General features: G+C 44.1%; 3 protein-coding genes across 5 annotated transcripts; 1 reads left to right on the forward strand and 2 right to left on the reverse strand.

Annotated features, from left to right (window-relative positions):
- Positions 1-2,483: 2,483 nt before the first annotated feature.
- On the reverse strand, positions 2,484-2,977 carry LOC123420459 (histone H2B-like). Its single transcript, XM_045107366.1, has one exon. The coding sequence runs from the start codon at positions 2,920-2,922 to the stop codon at positions 2,671-2,673; it is 252 nt and encodes an 83-aa protein (XP_044963301.1). The 5' UTR covers positions 2,923-2,977; the 3' UTR covers positions 2,484-2,670.
- Positions 2,978-7,571: 4,594 nt separating this feature from the next.
- LOC123420457 lies at positions 7,572-10,767 on the reverse strand. 3 transcript variants are annotated; one of them, XM_045107365.1, is made up of 4 exons: positions 10,650-10,753; positions 9,353-10,554; positions 8,427-8,510; positions 7,572-7,862 (listed from the first exon to the last, which is right to left on the reverse strand). In XM_045107365.1, exons 2-3 carry the CDS (start codon positions 10,500-10,502, stop codon positions 8,470-8,472), a joined length of 1,191 nt encoding a protein of 396 aa, XP_044963300.1. In that variant the 5' UTR covers positions 10,503-10,554; positions 10,650-10,753; the 3' UTR covers positions 7,572-7,862; positions 8,427-8,469. The 3 variants fall into 3 exon arrangements, with proteins under 3 accessions (XP_044963300.1, XP_044963299.1, XP_044963298.1); XM_045107364.1 differs by having other exon boundaries at positions 7,572-7,776; positions 9,353-10,767; XM_045107363.1 differs by having other exon boundaries at positions 9,353-10,759.
- A 5,677-nt stretch (positions 10,768-16,444) lies between these two features.
- On the forward strand, positions 16,445-17,336 carry LOC123420454. Its single transcript, XM_045107357.1, has one exon. The coding sequence runs from the start codon at positions 16,601-16,603 to the stop codon at positions 17,096-17,098; it is 498 nt and encodes a 165-aa protein (XP_044963292.1). The 5' UTR covers positions 16,445-16,600; the 3' UTR covers positions 17,099-17,336.
- The last annotated feature ends 5,701 nt before the right edge of the window (positions 17,337-23,037 follow it).

Here is a 23,037-nt window from a genome sequence, read left to right on the forward strand (position 1 = left end):
ACAAAAATACAGTGTGTGTTTATCTATGTATGTACGTATGTATGGAAGAACACACTTCTATACCCCGCCAAACGAGAATAAAATAACGTTCTTACATATAGGTCAACCAAACGAGGAAATAACCCGTCAAGATGGAGATCCAATTCAAGTGCACAAGTTTTCCGATTTTCTTTTAGTCAAACTAATTATATGATATGCATGTGATGCTATTGGTTGTGTGTGCATCCTAACTATACAGAGACCGAATCTGCACTTAGGTTTGCATCTCCATGATGCTTCATTTTAAGTCAATAAGAACCCATGCTAATCAACACAGAAAAATGCTACACAGCGACGAGTTCGGCTTAATTGCAACAAGTGGCCACTTAGGTGAGTTTTTGCTTCTCGGGAGGGTGGATCCAAGGCAAAAGCATAAACAACAAGCAAGTGGTGCGGCCAAACGTAGTTGTTGGATCTGATCTGAAGCTGGTGCATTGGATCCATCAGAGCCGCCCACTAGATAGCATCACAAAACCACATCAGCTCCATCCTTGAATGCCTGGAAGGACACAACTGGTGGGAGTAGTTGATTGTGCAGTTGGATGTGGAAGAGGATGGCAATTACGTGTCAGTCAAACATTAACGGAAGCTCGTGCATCGCACGCCCTGAGATGTCGGAACTTAATTAGCTGATCGGATCGATACCTCTTGCATGGCCTGGCGGAACGTAGATGGTGAGTAAGTTGACTGAACTATTAATTAAATGTGTGCATGAATTAACGATGGAGGAGTACCTAGCTGCTTCTTTAATCTAGTCTTATCTTGTACAGTACCTAGAGTTGATTTTGAAGCAACTGCATGTATAGTAATGCACATGCATCTGATGCTTAATTAGTGTCTCCCAAACAGAAGATCACATATGTATGCAGGCTCGTGCGCGCATGTATCCTCAATCCATCCATGCATTTTTGTGTTGTTATTTGTTAGGCATAGCATAGTTCAGCGGCCAGCCAGATAGCCACCTGCTAGCTAGGTAGCCATAGGTGTGGGTATGTGTTCCAACAAGAAGAGATGAAGCAAGGGAACACGGTCGTCCACCCGCCCTGGTCTTGCGAACTCGAATGCGAAGACATAGTTGATCCAGACTTGGACCCTGACTCCTACATGGCTTGCGTCCGTCAATGCTACTTGGGGTTCGGCAATACCGTGCATCATAAGGCACAAAGAGAAGCAAGGGGAGGAGTTGCTAGTCTCCCGACGATGCCGGGGGAGCACACGTCGGGAAGAAGAAGAAGAATAAGAAGAAGGGACAAACAAGTAAGAGGACGCCGTGGTCCACCTGAGCTACAACCCAGAGGCCTACTGCTACGACCTCTTGATCCACAAGAAGGGCCTGGATTTTCCTAAATGCATGAAGCCATCCGTTGATAAGGTTAATTAGGTGATTGATCTTCATCCATTGTTGTTCTGTAAGGGCACTATTAGTCTCTTGTTCGTTAACTACAACTGTTAGTTATCTCGGTTCTTTGCAGTGTTTCAAATAGTGGGCTACGCAAAATAGCGTCGTCCCTCCATATCAGCTATAGCTAGGCTATAGCCTGCTATACCCCACCATTTCATAAGTTTAACGGACTATGACACATAGCGGGACCTGTTAAAACAGCTAGAACTTTAAGTTTTTCCCCTAATTTCAAGCGTAAGCAGAGCAAAATCCAACGCCTTAGTTTCTTCAAGAAACCATGCCCTGCCTAAGCACATGTGTGGACTCCTCTATTCTCTCCCTCTTAGTTTCTGGCCGATGCCAAGCGCCTCCCTCGGAGCCCTTGGCATGGCAACAAAGCGGACGCCTAAGCACGGCGGAGCTTTATCATGGTTGCCCTCCTCCATTCTCCCCCCTCTGTTCCCCATGTCAACAAGAAAGCTCATCCATGCTCAGGTCGTTGGCGGAGGCTCCAGGTCGGGAGGGGCGATGACGTCAGCACGACTTCGACTCACTTTAGTGTTTATAGTCGTCGCTAGATGATCTACGAATTTGGATATAATTTTTATTATTTCTTGTATTCGTTGTACTTTCATGAACTCACAGAAAAGAAATGATTAGGCCTTTGTTCCAGCAAAATTATTGACTATATTTAGGTGGCAGCACCCATGCATGCATCCAAGTTGCCGTTCCCACTCGCCGCAAGAAACAAAAAGTTGCACTTCCCACTAGTACGTATATATATACTCCCTTCGTTCCTAAATATAAGTCTTTTAAGCGATTTTACTAAGGGTCTATATACGGAGCAAAATGATTGAATCTATACTCTAAAGTATGTCTATATGCATTCGTATGTAGTCCACTAGTGAAACCTCTACAAAGACTTATATTTAGGAACGGAGGGAGTATATGCTTAAATAGTACTAAATTTAGTTACCCCATTCTCATCACACCGCGCGCGAGGAAGAAAATGATTAATTGTTACAGCGTGGTTGACGGTTTGACGGTTAGGGAAAGCTTGTGGTAACCAACCGAAATATGTAATGCTTTTATATATTGTATATGTCAAAAACCGATGGAATATTACAAATATGCAGACGCCATGCATTATTATTCGATAGTCGATACACCCTCAGAAATCAACAACGAGAATGATCGATCTCGTGGTCGTGGGGGAAGGAAGCGAAGGATTCCTGCCATCGCGCTCCAAGTTACGAGGCGACCCTCTCGAAGACGTCGTTGACGAAGGAATTCCTCAGCGACGGGCGCGAAGATGTCCCGGTATTGGGCGTCTCCCCAGACGGGGTCTTCTTCTCGGCAGACTTGGTTGCTTCCGCCGCCGTGACATTCTTGTCGGCTGGCTTGGTTGCTTCCACCGCCGCGACATTCTTGTAGGCTGGCTTGGTTGCTTCCGTCGCCGCGACATTGTCCATGGGCTTCTTCTTTGCCGGCTTGGGCGCCATCCTTGGATGCTTGGATGAACACAACTGGTGGGAAAGGAAATGGCAGTAGGAGTAGTAGTGCAGTTGGATGTGGAAGGGGATGCGTTTTATATAGAGGGTGGAGGTAGGGGAGGAGCTGCGGGCTGATTGGCTGCTGACGGGATCAGTGACGCTCACGCCCATCATGGGCCCTTGTCAAGTTGCATATAACATTATAAACTGTACAAGCCATGAGGATAAATCTTGCATAACGTTCGCTGTATCTTTCAGACTCATAATTCATTCTATTGTATTGCATAAACACATTATAGGATGGTGGAAATACGACGTAGGCTATGGAGGTCACTAGGATATTATTGGTACACTGCTGCAAAATATGCAAACTCCCAGCGATACAGTTTCTACACGAAAGGTTGTACAACAGCAACAATATTGAAAATTCAGAACCAAACAACAGGATATGGCAACCACAGCAACAATCCAAAGCTGAATCAAGCAAACGATATTAGAAAGACGCACAGAAATTACCAGCCAAAGATCTGAAAATCAAAAAGGTTGACATGACATGGTGGAACACCAAGTTGTCGAGACATAAAGGAAGATGGCTGACTTCAACATGACAATACACTGACAAATCCAAGCATATTAACCGAAACAACTCAACAAGACACTGGACGACATGTCCACTTCACAAACAACACCATACAAGATGAAATAACCAATATGCTACAAGAAGGATCAAGTTTAGAGTCGATTCAATAGATAGCGCAAGAATGGAAGATCTATGTCCTCATTTTTAGTTTCACCATCTCCACCAGCAATGCCTACATGGAAAATCAGTCCAATAAATCAATGGATAAGATTAAGATTTAATACAATTTGAGGGGCAAAAACATATATTTTGTAACAAGGATTGGAATTTGTAAAAGAATCTCGAAACATGCTTTCGCCCCGCTTTATATATAAAGCACATAATCCAGCATCAAGACAACACGGTCCAACAAAGTGAAAAAACAGAGGAAACGCTGGGGCACCAGCACAGTCCTGCCCAATAAAAAGAAAAAGAAATAGAAAATGCCACATATATCACCAAGTGCAAGGAGAAGGATAATAATCATTACGAAGTAATGAAGGAGATTTTATGGCAATATCGATGTTCGAAGGGAATGTATTAATCAAGATTTACTTGCAAATTTCTCATCAATCCATAATCAAACAGTGCGGAGGATAATAGTGCTAGTTTCAACTAGTTAGCAACCGGCTGGTGAAAATACATTGTATGCACAGAACCATACTTAGCATTTAGCAAGTGCAACATAGCAATATACATATTCTAAAGATAAAGGCCAACTTCTGACAAGCAAGTGGAACGAGGCCCGTTGCCGATAGGCTTGGGCTGACGTGGAGCATAGTGAAACGGTACGGATCGGGGTTGACCTAGGACTCTTGTGTTATATATACCTCTTGTATGCCGTCGCACGGGATAAGTTGATCAGTTGTAAATCCTCGGCGTTTGTAATCTCTCCCGATATAGTAAAGTTTGGCTGGCTGGCGTCCGTGGTTTTTCCCATTCGTGTTGGAGGGGTTTTCGACGTTAAAATCTTGTGTGCTCTGCTTGATTTCGTTCTTCATCATGTTCGATTGCGTGTTGTATGTAACAATAACGCAAACATGTTTGTACATCAAAATACATCTCTGATTAGAAGTACATCAAAATGAACTTACAACTTCAAAGAATAACGCACTAATCTACCATTTTTTTGACAAAGATTAAATCTGCCATTACACATGAAATAATTAAATTTGCTTGATACGACATCATGCCTGATGTTCAGCATCAACGGTAAATGTCCATCTTACACATGAGTTGAATGTTCTGTTCTCCAAAGGTGTGGAAGTTCTTCAGCTTGGCAAGTAAGTGATGATCAATGGCTTAGAGGCTTCCACATGCAGGAGTTAGGACTTCCAATTTGAAGCCTAGGGAGCTTCCATCAAACAACTGTCTTAATCAAGGTGCGCCTTATGGAAAACTTGTGCCTTTCATAATCGCTGGAGAAGGGGGCTTTGGGGAGTTTAAGCAGCTCAACTGTACAAACTTGTTTTTACTGAACAAGCTTGGCAGGGACATAGACAACAATCATGATGAGGTGATTGATCATATCAAAGTAGAGCAAGATGTTGAAAATGTTGAAATCTGAGATGGGCTCAAGGCCCATAAGACAATTTCAAAAAATCTCTAAGGGTCAATGTAGGTGGTGTCATGACAAGAGATGGGGAGAAGTTTAGTCCCACCCCGCTTGTGAAGAAGGAGTTGGACCCCTTTATAAGAATATCTCTTCTACATGTTATTGGAGCAAGAGAAGAGAAGAGAAGAGTCCCTCGCGCAGTCCTTCTCCTCGCCTCGTCACGACGCGTGGGCTCGGGGGTGATCTCTGTCTTGCCGAGCCCCCAGCCTTAGTCCTCCGCTGCCCGCCACGTTACATCACGACTTACCGCGGTTTGCGAGAATGAGCCGAGCCCATATCTACGCGTTTATTTTTGCTGGTCAGGAACGGAGAATACATAACGGACGCGCCACGATCTGAGATGTCGGATCGTGGGTTGTTACCGTCTCGGATGTGGGTCCAGCCCACGTCTCTCCACCCGGCCGAGCCTATATAAGCGAGGCACCTGCCAACCCTAGCCGTCATGAGATCAGATCACCTCTGGCTCCACGCGCTCGTTCCTTTTATTGTTGCTGCCGCCGGCGACTCCGCTCCGTTCACCGCGAGGCCATGGCGGAAACCGAGAAAGTTCTGACTGGCATGGAAACGATTTTTGGGCAAGGAGAAGCACTCGACAGGGATGCAATTTGGTGGGTCGAGAGCAGGATTGAAGACGGTTGGAAAGCCCGATTATTTGAGGAAGATACCGAGAAGCGGGGGTATCCGCTGGTGTCTACGGAAGCATCTGATGAACTTGGGGTGGCAGAGTATGCGGCGCCAGTGTGGGCAGACGAGGGGAGCACGGGGGAGAGAGGATGGTTATGGAGGGAGGCGGAGGAGAATCTCCTGGTGGAGGTCCTCGTCGTCCAGGGGGTGAACTGGCGAGGAATGGAGGCGGCTCATCCAAGCTAACCATCTGCCATCTGCACAATGAGAAAAAAAAATACCGTCGTGCATCTTAGCCTTGATATGAACACAAGACTCAAGATTCATTGGATTAAACGTTGGTGAGAAACCCACCTGGTGGCAGCTGCGATTCCAATTCCTTGGCTTGTTTTTCTGAATCCATGAGCCGTGATCCATCCATCTACCTAGGGCCCTAGGGGTCATACGATAAGGCGATTAGGGAATCCACGGAGCTAGCTAACACGAAAAGTGAAGGAACCGATGGAGAAGCTCACATGAATCGACGCCTAAAGTGCAATAGGGAAAGCAGGCTAGTTATCGGAGAGAAACTATAGGGGTGCTCACCGTCTGTTGCGCTTGGAGCGCCGCTGTTCTGTCATCGGGAGCTAGGGGCGAGGTCAAGCGTCGGAGGTCGGGGAAGGCGTGATTGTCAAATTTTGATACTAATCTCACGGCAGACAGGAGCAATTGAGATCGATACTGCGGATCATCAGTTAGAAGAAACAACTAGGATAGATGCTGATGGGAGAGATAATCTATTATATTTACCAGGTCAATCGTACGTACCTTGACTATCACATGCAGCATAACTATCATACGCTGTCACCAGTTGCACACTGTCTAACTTAAAATATTACAGTGATGCTTCGGCTTAATTAGTGTCCCACTTATGCATCCCACGCGGTCAACAAGATTAGTTTCTTCTATTTTTCTACTACTATTGCCTATAATGACGTGTTGATGTAACTGTAAAATTGCAAGTTATCCTCTCGAGTAATATGTGAGAAACGATAAATAAGTTTTGATACCTGTCTTGCACACATGAGCAAAATGTTTGTATTAAATCTCATGAGTACTATATACTCCAGTTAATACATGACCAGTAGCAGGCTTAAACAATAGAAACAGTAGTACACCTGAGTAAAATGTTTCCTTGTCGGCAAGACGTCACCTTAATCATCACAGATCAATTGAGTCATACATTGATATCTGACTGATGCAGTGTCAACGGCCACAGATCGGAAACATGATTGTGCGGCATGCAGAATTTTTGGATATACCAGCAGGTCCATAAGTACATCAAAATACATCTCAGCAGTACATCAAATTGAACTTGCAACTTAAAAGAATAACACATTAAATCTGCCATTTTTTCGAGTGAATTCCATATTTTACCCCCTAGATATGCATTTGTGACCCTAATTACCCCGTCGAGTGCAAATTCGTCTATAATATTCCTTTTAGAAGCTTTGAACCCTTGTTTTCTGATTGGTGTCTATTAGGCACGGTGTGTGGGGCCGCCAGGGGTCCAAAAAATTTGGACGACGACGAGAATTGGTACAGATGAACCAGAGAAGCCCGAACTTGATCATAAATGATGCCTTCCGATATTTACACATTTTTTTTATAAATATTGAGACAACATGCTGACCCTATCTAGCATAAACAACCAAAATGCAAAATCAGGGTAAAAGCGCATTAAAAATCTTAAAAAACTGATATTTTGATAGAAGTTCCTCGAAATGGGGTAATATGTGTCACAAATATACAATTACAGGGTGAAAAGTTGAATTCACACTTTTTTTGACAAAGATTAAATATGCCATTACATACGAAATTATTAAATGTTCTTTATACGACATGGTGCGTGATGTTCTGCACCGATGGTAAATGTCCATCTTATTTATTTTTCGCAATCTCTTTTGCTCTTGGTTGGTAGATACAAGCTTTTTTTGTCAGCAAACCTTGATGCTTGATGTGCAACCTGAGAATTTTTGCCAACAGAGGAGGAGAAAACTGAACATCGAGCATAACATGCTAGACAACCCATGTATAAAACTGGATATATACCTGCAGAGCAATAAATAAAGGCTGGTTCATCCAATTATGCAACTCTCACAGAAATCTTAATTTTGCATGATTCTGACAATAAATTTTGACTTCATCACTGTACAAATTATAAGAAAATACCGAAAGCTTAATCGTCCAAAAACACTATTAGACAAAATAAGTGAGAATAGAAACGGAGAAAGAAAGAGAAAACGTTTATAATGGCATACCTTCAAAATATATGCTTTTTTCAACCTCTATGGTTCACATGTTCTAAATTCTCCTTGCCGCATATATAAATACATATGATCGCAGTAGAAACTAGTATAATCTCCCAGATCTATACTGGTAATATATAAGCTTGCATCCATCCATTAGAGGCAAATACTAGACTTCTTCCCAGGTCGTTTGAAATCAACAACATACTTTTTAGAAATGTAAGGACTAGACTAGACTGTTCAGTAACCAAACTAATTCATGCACTTTAATTAGAAAATTCATCATCTTATAAACTGAGTATCTAAGATGAAAAAAAAAATTGCCTTGAAGACTGAAAGTACACACTTGGCAAGAAGATAAATTTACCTTCTTGTTCATCCAAGATAGAACGTCAGCAGATCTCATGTGTTCACAGCTCTAGATCCAACCACTTCCATCCAACTCCCTTGGCTACATGCAAAGAAGGACAAAACCCAAATGAGATAGCGTTGATTTAAACAGCCATATATGTTTATAACTGGAGGCCCTGAATTTAGTTTTTGTTACAATGTCTGGAAGTGAAGCCACATTATTATCATGTAAAAAACAAGAATTGTAAGGCAGATTAGATGTTCATAGAAAACACATATCTCCACAAGTGTTGACGAGAGCACCTATACTAGTAGTGACCAATGGACGGAACAGAGTATGTACATATTAGGATATCTTAGTGATAGAATTTGCACTATATAGCATCATTTGAATTAGTTGAACTGGTACAGTTTTTTGACAATTAACAAAGTACATGTTGTTATGAATTAATGATTAATATCAAGATCGGCAAAAAATATTTTAATTTTTAAGAGAAGGAATTGGAACATACAACAAGCTTTAAGTTTCCAAATGCTCCAATCAAATTTCTATTCAAGAGAACATATTGTATCAATCTCATTTTAGTGAAATTAATTGTTGTCATTTTCCAATTACAAGAAAACTGAAATCCCTAATGAATAATTATTGATAAATGAAAGTAGAAATGGGTAGGCAACAAAGCGGTACTTCACATGTAGCAATGGGGATGCAACATAGTAAAAATATGTTATTGTCCTACCATCAATATAGCCCCGGTTTAAACTAAGAAATTACATCACCATGCGATCATCATACTGAGCATATTCTTATATATCTAGTCGATCTTTACCCACATCAGCAATATTTCATGGATCACTTAACAAAACTATCTTAATGGATCTTAGCAAAACAATCTAATTGGATTTTGTTATGCTTGTGCAATATAGATAGGAAGGACTTACCTGCGGTATAGAAATTCGCGTAGGGATAGTAGATGTTCGAAGACTTGAAATTTCTTTTAATAATATGCTTGATCTCCATCATGTCAACTTCGAGCGTGAAGTCACCTCTAATTGTAGACAGAACAATGACATTTGTGTTTTCATCATACCCATTTATTTTTACATACTTGTCATTATACCCCTTTATTCTTACACTTTCTTCGTCCATAAACATCTGTGGAAAGAGGTCCTCCAGTTGAATGGTTGTGTGCAGAAGAACCCATCTGACAACACCATCATAGTCTGGTTTCTGCTCCCATAACTGAATGGTCAGTTCAGACAAGTATGCTAGGCCAAGTCTACTATCCTTTGTCCGTATGAGCTGAACGGATCCGAAGGATAGGGTAATACATGATGGGGTCTTAATCACACGAAGGTTCTGATCTGCAAGACCAAACACTAGGACGCCAACTCCACTAAGCAACCAACAAAGTTCATTCCCAACAAGGACACCAGGACTTATGAAATAAATTCGATCAGTAATGTCCGTGAAGACAATCTCTCCCCATCCACCGGATGCGGATTCGTAGAGGCAAGCGAATGGTTGCTTGTGTCTGACAACCCAGATCAAGACCAATTTGAAAGGGCTCGAGAAGCAATCGCCGTGCACGTGCCCATCTTGATCATCAGCACACATCACCGAGGCATGCCAGAATGCCACTTCATTTTTATGAAGCCCCGATGGAAAATTCACGCGGTGTTGTTGACCAGAGAGGGGATCCCACACAATGATCTGGCGATGCTGCCACATATTGACTAGGACGGCAAGGCCATGGCGGCATCCGAGCAAGTCCCAGCTAGCGTAGGGTTTGCTGGGCTTGGGCACGGAGAAGCGCTCGGCAGGGATGTGATAGGGCGGATCTACTGGTTTGAAGACGGTGGGCATGCCCCATTCTTCGGCGAAGAAGCCGAGGAGTGGAGGCTTCTTGTGGTGTCTCCGAAAGCAGGCGAGGAACTTGGGGTCGGAGAGGATGCGGCGCCAGCGCGGGCTGACGAGGGAGGCGCGTGGGAGGGAGGATGGCTGTGCAGGGAGGCGGAGGAGGATCTCTTGGAGGAGGTCCTCGTCGTCCAAGGGGGCCAACGGCGACGGCGTAGAATCGGTGCTGCTCATACAGTGAATCAGCTGAAATCCCCTGAAGCGAAAGCGAGCTGATCTAAAGTTCCTAAAACACAAATAGAGGAACAGAATCATCAAAATCAGATTGAGGAAGGAAGACACGTACGGGAGAGATGCAACAAAAAAGCAGGGAGTGCTCACGTCTGTTTCGCCTGGAGCTTGGGGTAGGAAATCTGGGGACGGTGGTGCTGCGGTCTAACTTGCGCTTATCCTATATTGCTTCTGATTTCAGGGCCGACAGGATGTCAAAGTCAATCGTAGCAATCGCTGAATGTATCAGGCAATAATTGAGCTTTGAGATGATTATTTTTTTAGAAAAGGAGGTTAAACCCCCGGTCTCTGCATCAATCGATGCATGCAGCCATGTTTATTAATTATTCCACAAAGGTCTAAAAAAATATACATCAATCCATCCAAAGCCATCACTCACACCTACAAACTCGATAATGTAGAGTGCTTTCATCCTGCATATCTAAGACCGGTGTTGTCGCTAATCCATCCACATAACGTATCAGGAACAACAGCCGGTGCAGCACACCTAAAACGCACAGCTCACGTACACGTTTTACAAGCCGCCATCATCATCGAACCACTGACCCATCTTCAGAAAAAGATCTGCATCATCTTTACCAGTTCAAACATCCGTCGACGTCACCACGGCGTCCAACGGCGCCACCGCCCTGCGCTCATCCGTCCAGATGCGAAGACTCCGGGAGATTTGTCGTGCGTAGCACCTGCGAACCAGGCATGACTCAGCGTAGCACCTGTCGGCCAGGCATGACTTGACAGCTCCACCGAAATTCAGTGCAAGACGAAGCCGCTCCAACTCCTGCTAGACTTGAGCTTTGAGATGATGCTACCGATTGATGGCAGAGATAATCTATTATATATACCAGGTCAATCTTACCTTGATTAAGTAGTATTTATTTCCTGCTCGGCATGTGGTGACCCATAACCATCACATGCAGCGTCCTCTCATCAGCTCAACAAATGCTACTATTATATTAATTGAAAATATTATCCTATATTAATTTAAATGTTATCATACAGCAGCAAACTTCCAGGCCATATGAACAAAGACTCTGTTTTGGGCTGCTCAACGCAGCTTTTTTCGAATTAAGGGAATCCTGCTGAAAGTTACTACAACTCATACTGCATAGAAGCAAGATTTTTTTATTTTTCTTCTTGTGAAAACCGAGATTGATTACTTCTGTTTTTAATGCTACTGCCTTCTGTTGGTTTAGATGTAAAATGTGAGAAGCAAGAAAGTTTTGAGGCCTGTGTTGCACTGCCTTCTGTTGGTTTAGATGTAAGTTTTCATAGTTGAGTAAAATGTTTTTGATGGGATCTCAGAAAAACATACTATATACACCACCGGTAGCGGGCTACAACTATAGTAACAGTAGTACATTTTAGCTACGCATCGATGATGATATAGCTATTGCAACAGAAAATGGCCTACATATTAATTATATTGCATTGTTCGGTTTGAAAGTAATCATATTATCATAGCATTCATGTGAACTCTACCTGTAGGAATGTGGTAGAGGCGGGTTACATTGGAACGCTGCAACTCCGCTGCTACTGGATTCAATCTCTATGGTGCACCAGTAATGATTGATTTTATGCAACCCATGGTCATGCAAAATGCTCAACAAAACCGAGATGTAGACGGTGCGGATGCAGTCCAGTAACTCAAGGATGTGAGTGAACACCGGTTTTCTGCCAACCAACCCTGGGAAAGATGCCAAGAAGCCGTGGATTCCGGCGGTGTTTGAGAGAGCAGCGGTCGAACTCAGCATCAAAGAGGATGTTGCGCCATCGCTTGCATACGACAGACCCCTGACGGAGCGAGGATGGATTCGGAGGCATGCGTAGGAGGATCCGATGGAGGAGGTGCTCGCCATCTAGAGGGGCCGCTCTCCCGCAACGTGTTGCTCATACTTCAGTCTATGGTTAGGTTCCTAATAGCAAATAGATGAGGAGGATGCAACACACGTAAACGATTGGAAATCTAGGAGACAAGCAATAAAACAACGGAAACTCGCCGTTTCTTTCAGGGGAAGGCCCGGAGGGTCACTGTTGGTCATAGGGATAAGCTAGTGCGAGGGCGAAAGAGGCCGTGTAAGGGTGGAGATCAAGGGATGTGTGATGGCGAGGGAGTGGAGCGTGGTGGAGGGCTGGCAAAACACGGTATCTCTGTAGAGACGCACGGTTGGCGTGGTGTTTTTCTTCTCTGTTTTGTCACTCAGTCTCTATGATAAATCCCGGGGCCAATGAACTCTGGTAATGTTAAAAATATACGACTTCAGATTTTTAAGCATGGCAAATTGAACTTTTTGATGCCAAATTTAGTTGGCATGACAATGGCAAGTTTGGTTTACAAACACCGTGGTTTCCTGGCAAAAGAATTAACCAAGGTGGTTATGCCATGCTTGCCGGCGAAACATTCCATCCTCAGCATATACCAATTTCCTTAAAAACATTCGAATTGACATGGTCGAAAGCTTGACGTCAAATTCTAGTGGATTCTTGCTCCTCGAATAATTGGGACAATAGCCTGGGGTTGTATCCTGCCTTGGATGTACGTGTGGTGGTGGCGTGGGTTTGTTCCGGATGATGTTGTTCTTTATTTTATATATAAAGCGGGGCGGAAGCGTTTTTCGGTAACAACAATATATGAACATAGTTATCTTTTTTTTTGGGGGGGGGGGGGGTGTTATAATCCAGGTTATCTACTTCATGATAACTAAATGAAAAATGAAAAAAAATGTCGTTTCCAGTTAGATTCTTATATAGGCGTACAACATGTTCATACTCATGCTATGAAGTGCAAAACCCCATGGCACGTATCTTTTATTTATTGGAAAACATTACTGATTTCTTTCATTCAAATAAATAGAAATCAAGGGTAATGAATCAGAAAAGGATATCTGAATCTAAAAAAAAATCATGAAATTCGCTTGAATAACAAGAAAGCTAAATAATGTCGGGCATGAGAAGGGGTTCCGTCTTTTATGTGATATGTTCATCTATCTCAACAAAAACATCTCGCTGCCTTTCAAACAACCAACTCCAATATGAAAAAAAAATCAGATTTGAATCAGCCATAAAATATTACAATATGTCATGCAATATGTGTCTAGGACCAGACATCAATGTTAAGGCTACATGGCGGTGATAGTGATCCTCTTCAACGACGAGCAAACCTAAGATCTTATGGGCGACTGGGGTAGCAGCTTCAATGACAAGGAGGTGTGTGCCCAAGGCGATGGTGATGGCAGCGTCTGCAAGAGGAAGGGGCCCCTGGTAGAGGCCTTCGGTGACCAAGTTTAGAGGTGGGGCTGATCAGCGCCACCTTCTAGCTGGATCGATCTGCCTCAATGGGCCTGCCTATCCTAGATGAGGAGGTTGGCTACTTTGTTTATGTGGAAACGACCATATACTCAAGCTGATTTGGCTTGCTCCTCCATGCGTATGGGGTGATCTTAGGAGGAATGATATTACACTTATCTGTTAGAATCACTCCCTACTAGGCTACGGTTGATAAGGTGATTATAATGTTAATAGTGTCGAATGTGGATAAATAATTTTTTCTATCATATAATTTTATGAAGCCCGTGAAACTTCGCATCATTACGGAAACGTATTTATTCTCTGAAGGATAAAAATCTTTATTTTGCATTTCTATTTTATAATGGCCAAATTTGAAGAAAGAATATTATTTACTTGTTTTTCTTAATTTCCAACTATTCATATTCCATTTTTCTAGACTTTGAAGGTCATACATCTTAGTTTGCTAGCTTTGTAAAAATGAGAACATGATTTTTTTTTGGCAAACGTAGGAGAGATATTCGTAATTCGTCTTACAATTCACGTGTACAATTTTGTCCAAATTTTGGCAAACTTAGTTTTTACAAGACCCCGTGTAAACTGAAAGAGAAATCTGTTGTAAATTAACATCTAGCTTCATCTTGTTTATTTGCGATCCGGATCACCGCCAGTACCAAAGAAAAATAGACCATGTGCTAGAGATTAAGTTTCACCCAAGACAATATTTGTAAATATTTAACAAGTAAAATAATATCATATTCAGATATTACACATTTGTAATGAAATTTCTTATATAATGTGTTAAAAGTGGAATTATGGTTTAAAGAATATGAATAATTTACAACAACATTTGTTTTAGATGGACTGCGAATTTATTAACTAAAAAACCTTGGATCGCTGGAGGAGTCCGCGGCGATCGCCGTAGGATTCCCCGACAACCACAGGAGGAGTCCTGACGGTCATCGAAGGTGTACCCGACGATCGCCAGTGAGGAGTCTCCGACGATCGCCCATAAGATACACAGTTGCTGCCCAAATGCAAGTAAGTGCAAAGTGATGGTGCGTACAAAGTGATGTTGGACACGTCATCACTGTTCTGCTAGCAGCTTCACCACCTCAAGCAGTGCCATGATGGCATGATTGTGAGGATAAGGGCTTGCAATACAATATTACAGTATGTCATGCAATATGTGTCTACGATCTGCATTAAACGTTTAGGCCAGGTGCTGGTGGTGGTTGGCCTCTTCAATGACTAGCGGACGCAAGATCATGGCGGCATTACTGGGATTGCGGGTTCAGTTGTTGCGTGGGGGCCCTTGCTAGAGGTCCTCGACCTAGATATGCGTCCCAAGCATCTGGCTACACGTGTAAGCAACTATGCGCATTATTGGAAGTCTGAAAACCTACGCGGCTACGGTGCTTCGTATGTGGTCTATGCTACAACGAACGTAGTACCAATCGCTGTTTAAAGTGGTGTGTATGCGATTGGAGGAGGGGGCTATGGAGGTTTCAAGTATGGGTGGCAGCATAATTTTTGGATCCGTCCACCACCCCTTTCGGCATAGGAATAGTATATCGGTCTATAGAACTTTACTATTGCTGATTTATCTTTTTTCCTTTTCTTATTATTAGATCTTTGGAGTTTGGCTCCGTGGATCCTAGTTATGCGGAGGTCGGTTGTTAACACAATACCATGTATTCACTTGATGCTATATTTTAAGATAATAAATACGCTCTTTATCAAAAAATATTGCTGACATGGAACGGGCTGGTGGCCAGTAGTGTTTTTAATTTCTCAAAGAACAAATTATTTCGGATTTTCAGAATTCATATTTTAGATAATTTTTATGAAGTCTAACATAATTTAAATTTATTTAGGAAACAGTTTGAATTTACCTCGAAACTTTAGGGTTAAATATATTTCGGACCCTACTGCACTGTGTGATATTTTACTTGAATTTCATTCAAAATTTTAACCCCGGTGGCCGAGGTATGGTCCTTTCCCGCCGTCTATCGGGTTGGGGGCCTAAAAAATTTAAACCACCTCTGTTGATCTTATTCCATTTATCAAGTATCGACATTCTAACCGCCAGATATTGATGCCACCAGGAAAACCCAATAACTTTGCGTTAGTAACATATGAAATTGTCTTATATCTTGCTGCGCACACTGGTACTGTAGATAAGTTTTGCCCATAAGGTACATGGTTGCTTCCGAGATGCAAGTAAGTACTTCCTCCGTAAACTAATATAAGAGTGTTTAGATCACTAGTTTAGTTATCTAATGCTGCTTGACGTGTGACGTGGTGCCTTTTCCTTTTCTTTAAAAGAAGATTTAACGCCAATGTGTACAAATATCCTTGCATGATTCACGTATGATCTTTGTACCCTATTGTACATTATTGCTGTCCATACTGGGGTTGTGCATGGTTGTTGTCCATAATATAGATGCAAGTACGTACAGGGTCAAAGTGCGCACGTCCTTAGTGTTCTAGCAGCTTCACCCGTGACTGCCACTTCAATCAGAGCCATGATGAGTTGATGACACGATTGTGAGCGTTTCCAGCAACTTCACATGTGGCTTACACTCTATAAATAGGACATCAGGATCATCCATCCAAGCATGCCTCAGAAAATAGAAATCCCAATTCCAGCTCCATAGACACCATTAGCATTAGAGGGAGGGTGCAGCAGCAGGAGTCGAAGGTTCTCTTCTCCAAAGGCGCCGAAGTTCTTCAGCTTCGCAAGTAAGTGATAATCAATGGCTTATAGGCTTCCACAGGCAGGAGTTAGGACTTCCAATTTCGAGCGTAGGGAGCTTCCATCAAACAGCTACCTTGATCTGGGTGGGCCTTATGGAAAATTTGTGCCTTTCATAATCGCTGGTGAAGGGGGCTTTGGGGAGCATAAGCAGCTCAACTGGACAAACTTGTTTTTACTGAACAAGCTTGGCAGTGACATAGGCAGCGATCATGATGAGGTGATCAATCAAATCAAAGTAGAGAAAGATGTTGAAAAAATAAAAGAGCTGATAAAGCGACTGCCTCGTGAAATTTCTGAGCAATTGGAAGGCCATGAGACCCATGAACAGGTTGCAATCCTGGCAGATCTGAGTAGGAACATGGATCAGAGGATGTCCTATCTCAGCACAGAGATCCGGCGTCTAAGGAGCGACCTGGGAGAGGCGATGCAAGGTATCAGAGAGATACGTGAAGCATTGGCTAGGATGGAGCGCCAAAATCCTTGCTTCCGTTCATGAACAAATGCAACAAGCCCTGGAGTTAGTGCTGCTGGCAGCTGCGTATTTGCATTTCGTACTTGTGTGTATTGTATTGTAATGAATAAAATTATGCGCTCCTTGCAGCGTATATCGTTGTACGAGTTATAGTCGGTTGAGTTTTTGTTAGCAACATGTGTATGTCTGAACTGTCTGCACTTTGTTGTTATTGTCAAGTGTTTGTAATGAATAAAATTATGTGCAGCTTGATGCGCAAAAAGTTGTATAATTCCATAAAGAGAAATATAAAAGACTGGATATCATCAAAGAAGCTTACATTTATGTGCAAGAATCATGAGTTGATCATCATGAGTATTTGCTGGAAGTCGGGGCGGCCACGTCCCCTCGGCTGCTGATGTTGGCGCTCGTTTCCAGCATCCCGGTGAACGGTCCGTCCCATTTTCCAGTGTGCTCCACCCGGAGGAGCTTGAAGAACATGGTGTCCAAGTGCTTGATGTAGGCCAGATGCTCGGGGGCGAGGCGGGACTCGGTGTCCCATCCCCTGCCGACAATGTTGTCGGCGGGGTTGAGCGGCTGGGCCTCGCTTATCATTACCTTCACTGCTGCCAGCGCCTCTCTTATCATAACGTGGAATCGAGGTATACAATCATAATCAATTCACACCCAACCTCTGCAAAAATAGGATGCACACAGCCAACACAACACACGCACAAACCGATCACACCGGCAAAAAGCAAAGTCATAAGGCCAAAGCCATGACTATGCAAAGGGAAAAAAACATGTTCCCAAATTGTTCATTTCAAATTCATCCCATGCCACACATCAGCAACAGAGTTGCCTTGTCCATGAACAATCATGTACAGGTCCCAGCACTGTGTGTCAAGGTAGCAATGCCCAAACTAGATATCTCCCCAAAATTTTACATGTTTACCATTCGCCATTATACTAGCTTGAGCAGCCCAGGCCACTCCCTTCAAAAGAGGAGAAAAAATAATTAGTTCCAGAAGTAATATTAATGTATACTAGGCTGAGAAGTACCATATCTATGATCTTCTACTATGATCTTTTGATGCCGAGGGCTAACAAGCACAAGTAAAAATCCTTGAGGTCTTCAACAACCAACCAAACAATTTTTTTTGTCTGCCATGCGATGCCACTATTTTCATTTAAAATTTTCATGTGGTATGAGTTTTATTGTTTCGTTGGTTCAGAAGTTTGGCATTAGTTTCAAAGATCATGTCCAACTAACCTGGCCAAACTCCTTGGTGTAATTTTTCAATATTTCAACATCAACAGTTTATGGCTCCATCCAGCCTGGAACGGACTGTCCAACATCATGCGGGAATGTCAGTATCCCGTTCCCATTTGGCACAAAGCTAGGCTGCTTTGCAGCTGTGCATCTCTACATAGAGCATCTCTAGCAGTACCCTCAACCCCTTAAATCTTTAAAAATAACTGTTGTTTTACAGTTTGCGAGCAAAAAAACGCGCCGACTAGAACCTCTTAACCTTCAAATCCTTAAAAAAAATTTGAGGATCCAACCCTCAAACCCTCTCCCGACCTGTAGAAGTGAGGGTTGGGGAGCGAAATCTACCCCAACCCTCACTTCGATCCATCCTAGCGCGGGAGGGAAATTTCTCATCCCAACTCCCTCCCGCGCCCACCCGAGCCGCCACCGCCGCCGTCCCGCGCCCCGGCCGCCTCCGCCGACCCCCCCCCCCCCACCCGCGCCCTCCGCCTCCCGTGGCAAGAGGCTGCCCCGAGCTCTCCTCGCCGATCCGCGGGAATATTCCGTTATAAGGGTTGGGTTTGAAGGTTCTAGTCTTTGCCCCTGTTTTTCAACCCTTAAAAGTGTTAAAAAATGTCAATTTTCAACCCTTAAACTGGTTTGAGGATTTGAGGGTTTGAGGGTACTACTAGAGATGCTCTTAGCATGTATGCCAGGGACCATTCTCCCTGTCCTTGAATTGACTAGTCGAATGGTCGTCAGTGACATATCTCTTGACGATGGTGTCTTGCACATTCACGAGGAATCTGAGCCAGATGATTTCTTCTCTGGTTCGGGCTCGGATTCTGCACTCTACTCCTTGTCCGGGAAATGGGGAGTGGTGAAATGGGCGGTTGACAAAATCACATGTGAGCATGCAAAGGTAGACATGAATGATTATAGATGCTTGAGCTCGCACAGCGAGTGCGTCGATGTAACCGAGGATGGAACACTCAAACATCTGGGTTACCGGTGCAAGTGCTCTTCTGGTTTTCAAGGAAATCCTTACATCAAGGATGGATGCACAGGTTGGTATATATGCGCACACATTAATTGTTGTTCGGTTATACTATTTGATTGGGTCCATATTCCATAGTTCTGTATGGATCACCATGACCACTGACACTATCTAATGTGTGATTTACAGATGCTAATGAGTGCCTACAGCCAGATAAATACATATGCCATGGTATTTGCCACAATAAGTTTGGGAGCTATACATGCACCAGTAGTGTAATACTATTAGGTAAGCAGTCTGTACCACTTGGTGGTCATTTCAGCAGTGTGTGTTTGCATTACTGCTTCCATATATACTTGACTTCAACCGACCATCAACTGAACTATTGCAGGTGTCAGCATTGGACTCGGTAGTGGTGGAGGCATTCTGTTACTTGCCGCTATTGTTGCCATCATTACTAGGGGGTGAAAGAGGAGCGTCGAGAAACATCTGAGAATAAGAGGCATTTCCGTAAGAATAGAGGCATTCTGCTACAACAGCTCACCTCTTCCAACAAAAGTGCCAGCGACGGCACAAAGTTAATCTCTTTGGACGAGATACAACAGGCAACCAACAATTTTGAGGATACAAGGGCATCCTGGCCGACCAACGCGTGGTTGCCATCACGAAGTCAACCCATGCAGTGATGAGCGAGATCGACCAGTTCATCAACGAGGTGGCCATCCTCTCGCAGATCAACCACCGGAATGTGGTGTAGCTCCACGGATGTTGCCTCGAATCTGAGGTCCCCCTGCTCATCTACGAGTTCATCTCTTTTCTAAAAAAAATCTACGAGTTCATCTCCAATGGCACGCTCTATGACCTCTTGCACCGTCCATCCCAATCAAAGCATGACGGTGGGTTGTCGCCCCTTTCCTGGGAGGAGCGCCTGAGAATCGCCACTGAGATCGCCGCCGCACTTGTGTACGTACCTCCAAATGGTGCCACGGCGGCATTATGGTGCCATTGTTCCGGTGATTGGTGAGCTAGGCTAACGACAGTTCAGCCAAGAGAAGGAATTTATGTCGTCTCTGCGTGTACCGCGCTAGTTTGTATACTCAGGAAACATATGCATACTCTTAGGACCTCTTTTGATTGCACGATTCCAAAAACACAGGAATTAGAAAGACATATATATGATTGTAATGTTAGGTACATTGCATCATACAAAATTTAGCATGTTTGATTGCATCACGGGTAAAATAATGATTCTTTGCAAGAGGTTTTGAGTGGATGCAATAAAACATTTTGTGTGACTCATCATGAAATTTTACAGAGGCATAGGACATACACACACACACACACAAAATAAGAGCTCTTTTACTGTACCCCGCAATCAATATAAGCCGTCAATTCTCGAAATTCAAGGGTTATAATTGATCCATACTGCTTATTTGGACGAGCAACATCATCCCGCAGTATCAGTGGCACCCCGTAGTACACCTCCTGTCAGGGTAATTTAGGGAGAGAGAAATACTAGCCCGCCTCCCGACCAAGTCAACCCTTCCTCTTCACATATCCCGTATGGCTGCACTGAAACGCCGGTCAGTTCGGATTTGTACAGCCACCTGGTGACCTCTCTATTCCCGGTCGTGCTCGTCGACACTACATCGTCATCATCTTCTTCGACGAGACATCGACCCCTTCCTTTGTCGGCAGCCACTGTTGTGTCTCAGCTTCGTCCGGGAGCCCACGTCCCTTTCCTCGGCCAAGCTCATGGCCAGGCACTCCGGCGGTATGGTAGAGTTGTCCAAACCCAACGAGCACTGTTCTTCGGCAGGACTGCCTCACGGCCGTCGGGTAGGGAGATTAGATGTACTGCGTATTTCCAAAGCTATGAATCGATAGGCTCCATAGATCGACCAGAACACAGGAGGGTGGTGGCCAGAGCACGCCGGGTTGCGACCTCGAGTTCGATGACGGTGCAGTCGGCGGCAAGCAGAGCGACGGCCAACGCCAGAACCAGGGTGGTCAATTTTCTTCTTCTAATGGACTCCATCGTTGATAGGCTGAAATTAATCACCAGAAATATGACTAAGCTATCCTCACGAAATCAGCGGTAGACAATTGTATATTGCTCCCTCTTTTCCACAACAATACAGGTACCATAAAAAAGCTTCAAAATAAATACATGATTTTTCTGTTGCTCACAATAAAATGTATTTCATCATGAATTTTACGGGAACATAGTATACTTGCGACTACTGATTACGATATATCTCGCTTCTGGATCGTGGGGAGCTATCGGCGAAGCTGCATGATGTGCGCCATTCCGGTGATGAATCATAAAAACTAACATGAATCGATCAAAACTAACATTCAAGTCATATTATTCTCAAATTAAACATCAAATTTAATCAATACATCATACAAAAATGAATAAAATATCTTATTAGTTCTTACCAGGTATACTGGAAATAAAGTTGAAACTTTGTGGTCTAGAAATAAGGAGGGAGTACCCATATGCCAAGAGGGAGTACCCACATGCCAGCTAGCGCGCGAGCTGCTACATAAGATCCTGCTGATTTGATCCTCTGCGTGACATTGTCACCACTTTCGCCTTGCATAGGATATACGCAATGGCTATCCAAACTTGTCAAGTACGTCATATCATCAGCGTAGACGTGGTTCCTCTGCACACCGCCACGCCCAACCGCTGGCACGTCAACCGACCTGGACATTTTCCCCAAAAATAAGGCGCAGTCACCCAAGGTTGTGACCTCCTCCCACTTATGAGCATACTTCGCAATCGATTCATCATCGGCCAGCACAAAAACCTTGAAGAAAGGCTCACGGCTCGTGTCGTATGATGGCAACCACCCTAGCACCATAGCTAGCTTGCCTTGCAGCTCAACGATGTCAGTCGACCATACCAAGGGTTCGCTGACAGTCCGGACATGCAACTCGACGTCAACGGTGACCAGTGGCCTGCCATATTTGTTCATGCCTATGTTGAATTTGATCAGGCCCTTGGAGGCGGTGAGGCCATACAATTTCCCGTTGTAGAATACGATGTCCTTCAGCGTTTTTCCGTTAACCGTGTTTGCCGTCCATCTGCCGGCGAGACAACCAATCTTGCAGAGGGCGACGCCGCTTCTCGGGGTGATGGTGGCGAGGATGCAGTCACTTGACTCGGGGGATTTCGAGAAGACGACCTTGGAGCCCGAGTAGACATTCCTCATGTTCTTTGCGTGGAGGAGCAACTCGACACCGGAGAAGACGTTGGCGACCACAAGCTGCTTGTCGTCCCCGAGCGCGGCGACCCAGCCGCCGTCGTGTGATCCCACTAGCTGCTTGCCGATGAGCGCCTCGCTCTTGAGCGGGATGTGCAGGACCCTGCCTTCCTCGGGGCAGTATGCACGCATTGTCTTGCAATCATCATCGCCGTGTAAGGAGGGGAAGATGAGCCACGGCGGGGACGGCGGCGCGGCGTGCCTGGCCGCGATGGCGATGGCTCGCCATGAACTACATACGGCGGCGAAGCGTACGCGGTGGAGCAAGCTGCCGACGTTGAGGTACACCACGTGAAGGAGATCGTCAGGGAGATCGGCCCACTGTGCCGGTGACGCCATCGACGGCATGTCCTGTGTTATGATCCACCAATCCTTGTGGACTTGTTATTTGAGTTCGCCCTTAGGTGCCTGGCTGGAGTCGGACACGTATATGTTTCACGTAAGCAAGACTAATTGTACTCAA

The sequence above is a fragment of the Hordeum vulgare genome, unplaced genomic scaffold (genome assembly GCF_904849725.1).
Source record: "Hordeum vulgare subsp. vulgare unplaced genomic scaffold, MorexV3_pseudomolecules_assembly, whole genome shotgun sequence".
In the NCBI taxonomy this organism is placed as follows: domain Eukaryota; kingdom Viridiplantae; phylum Streptophyta; class Magnoliopsida; order Poales; family Poaceae; genus Hordeum; species Hordeum vulgare.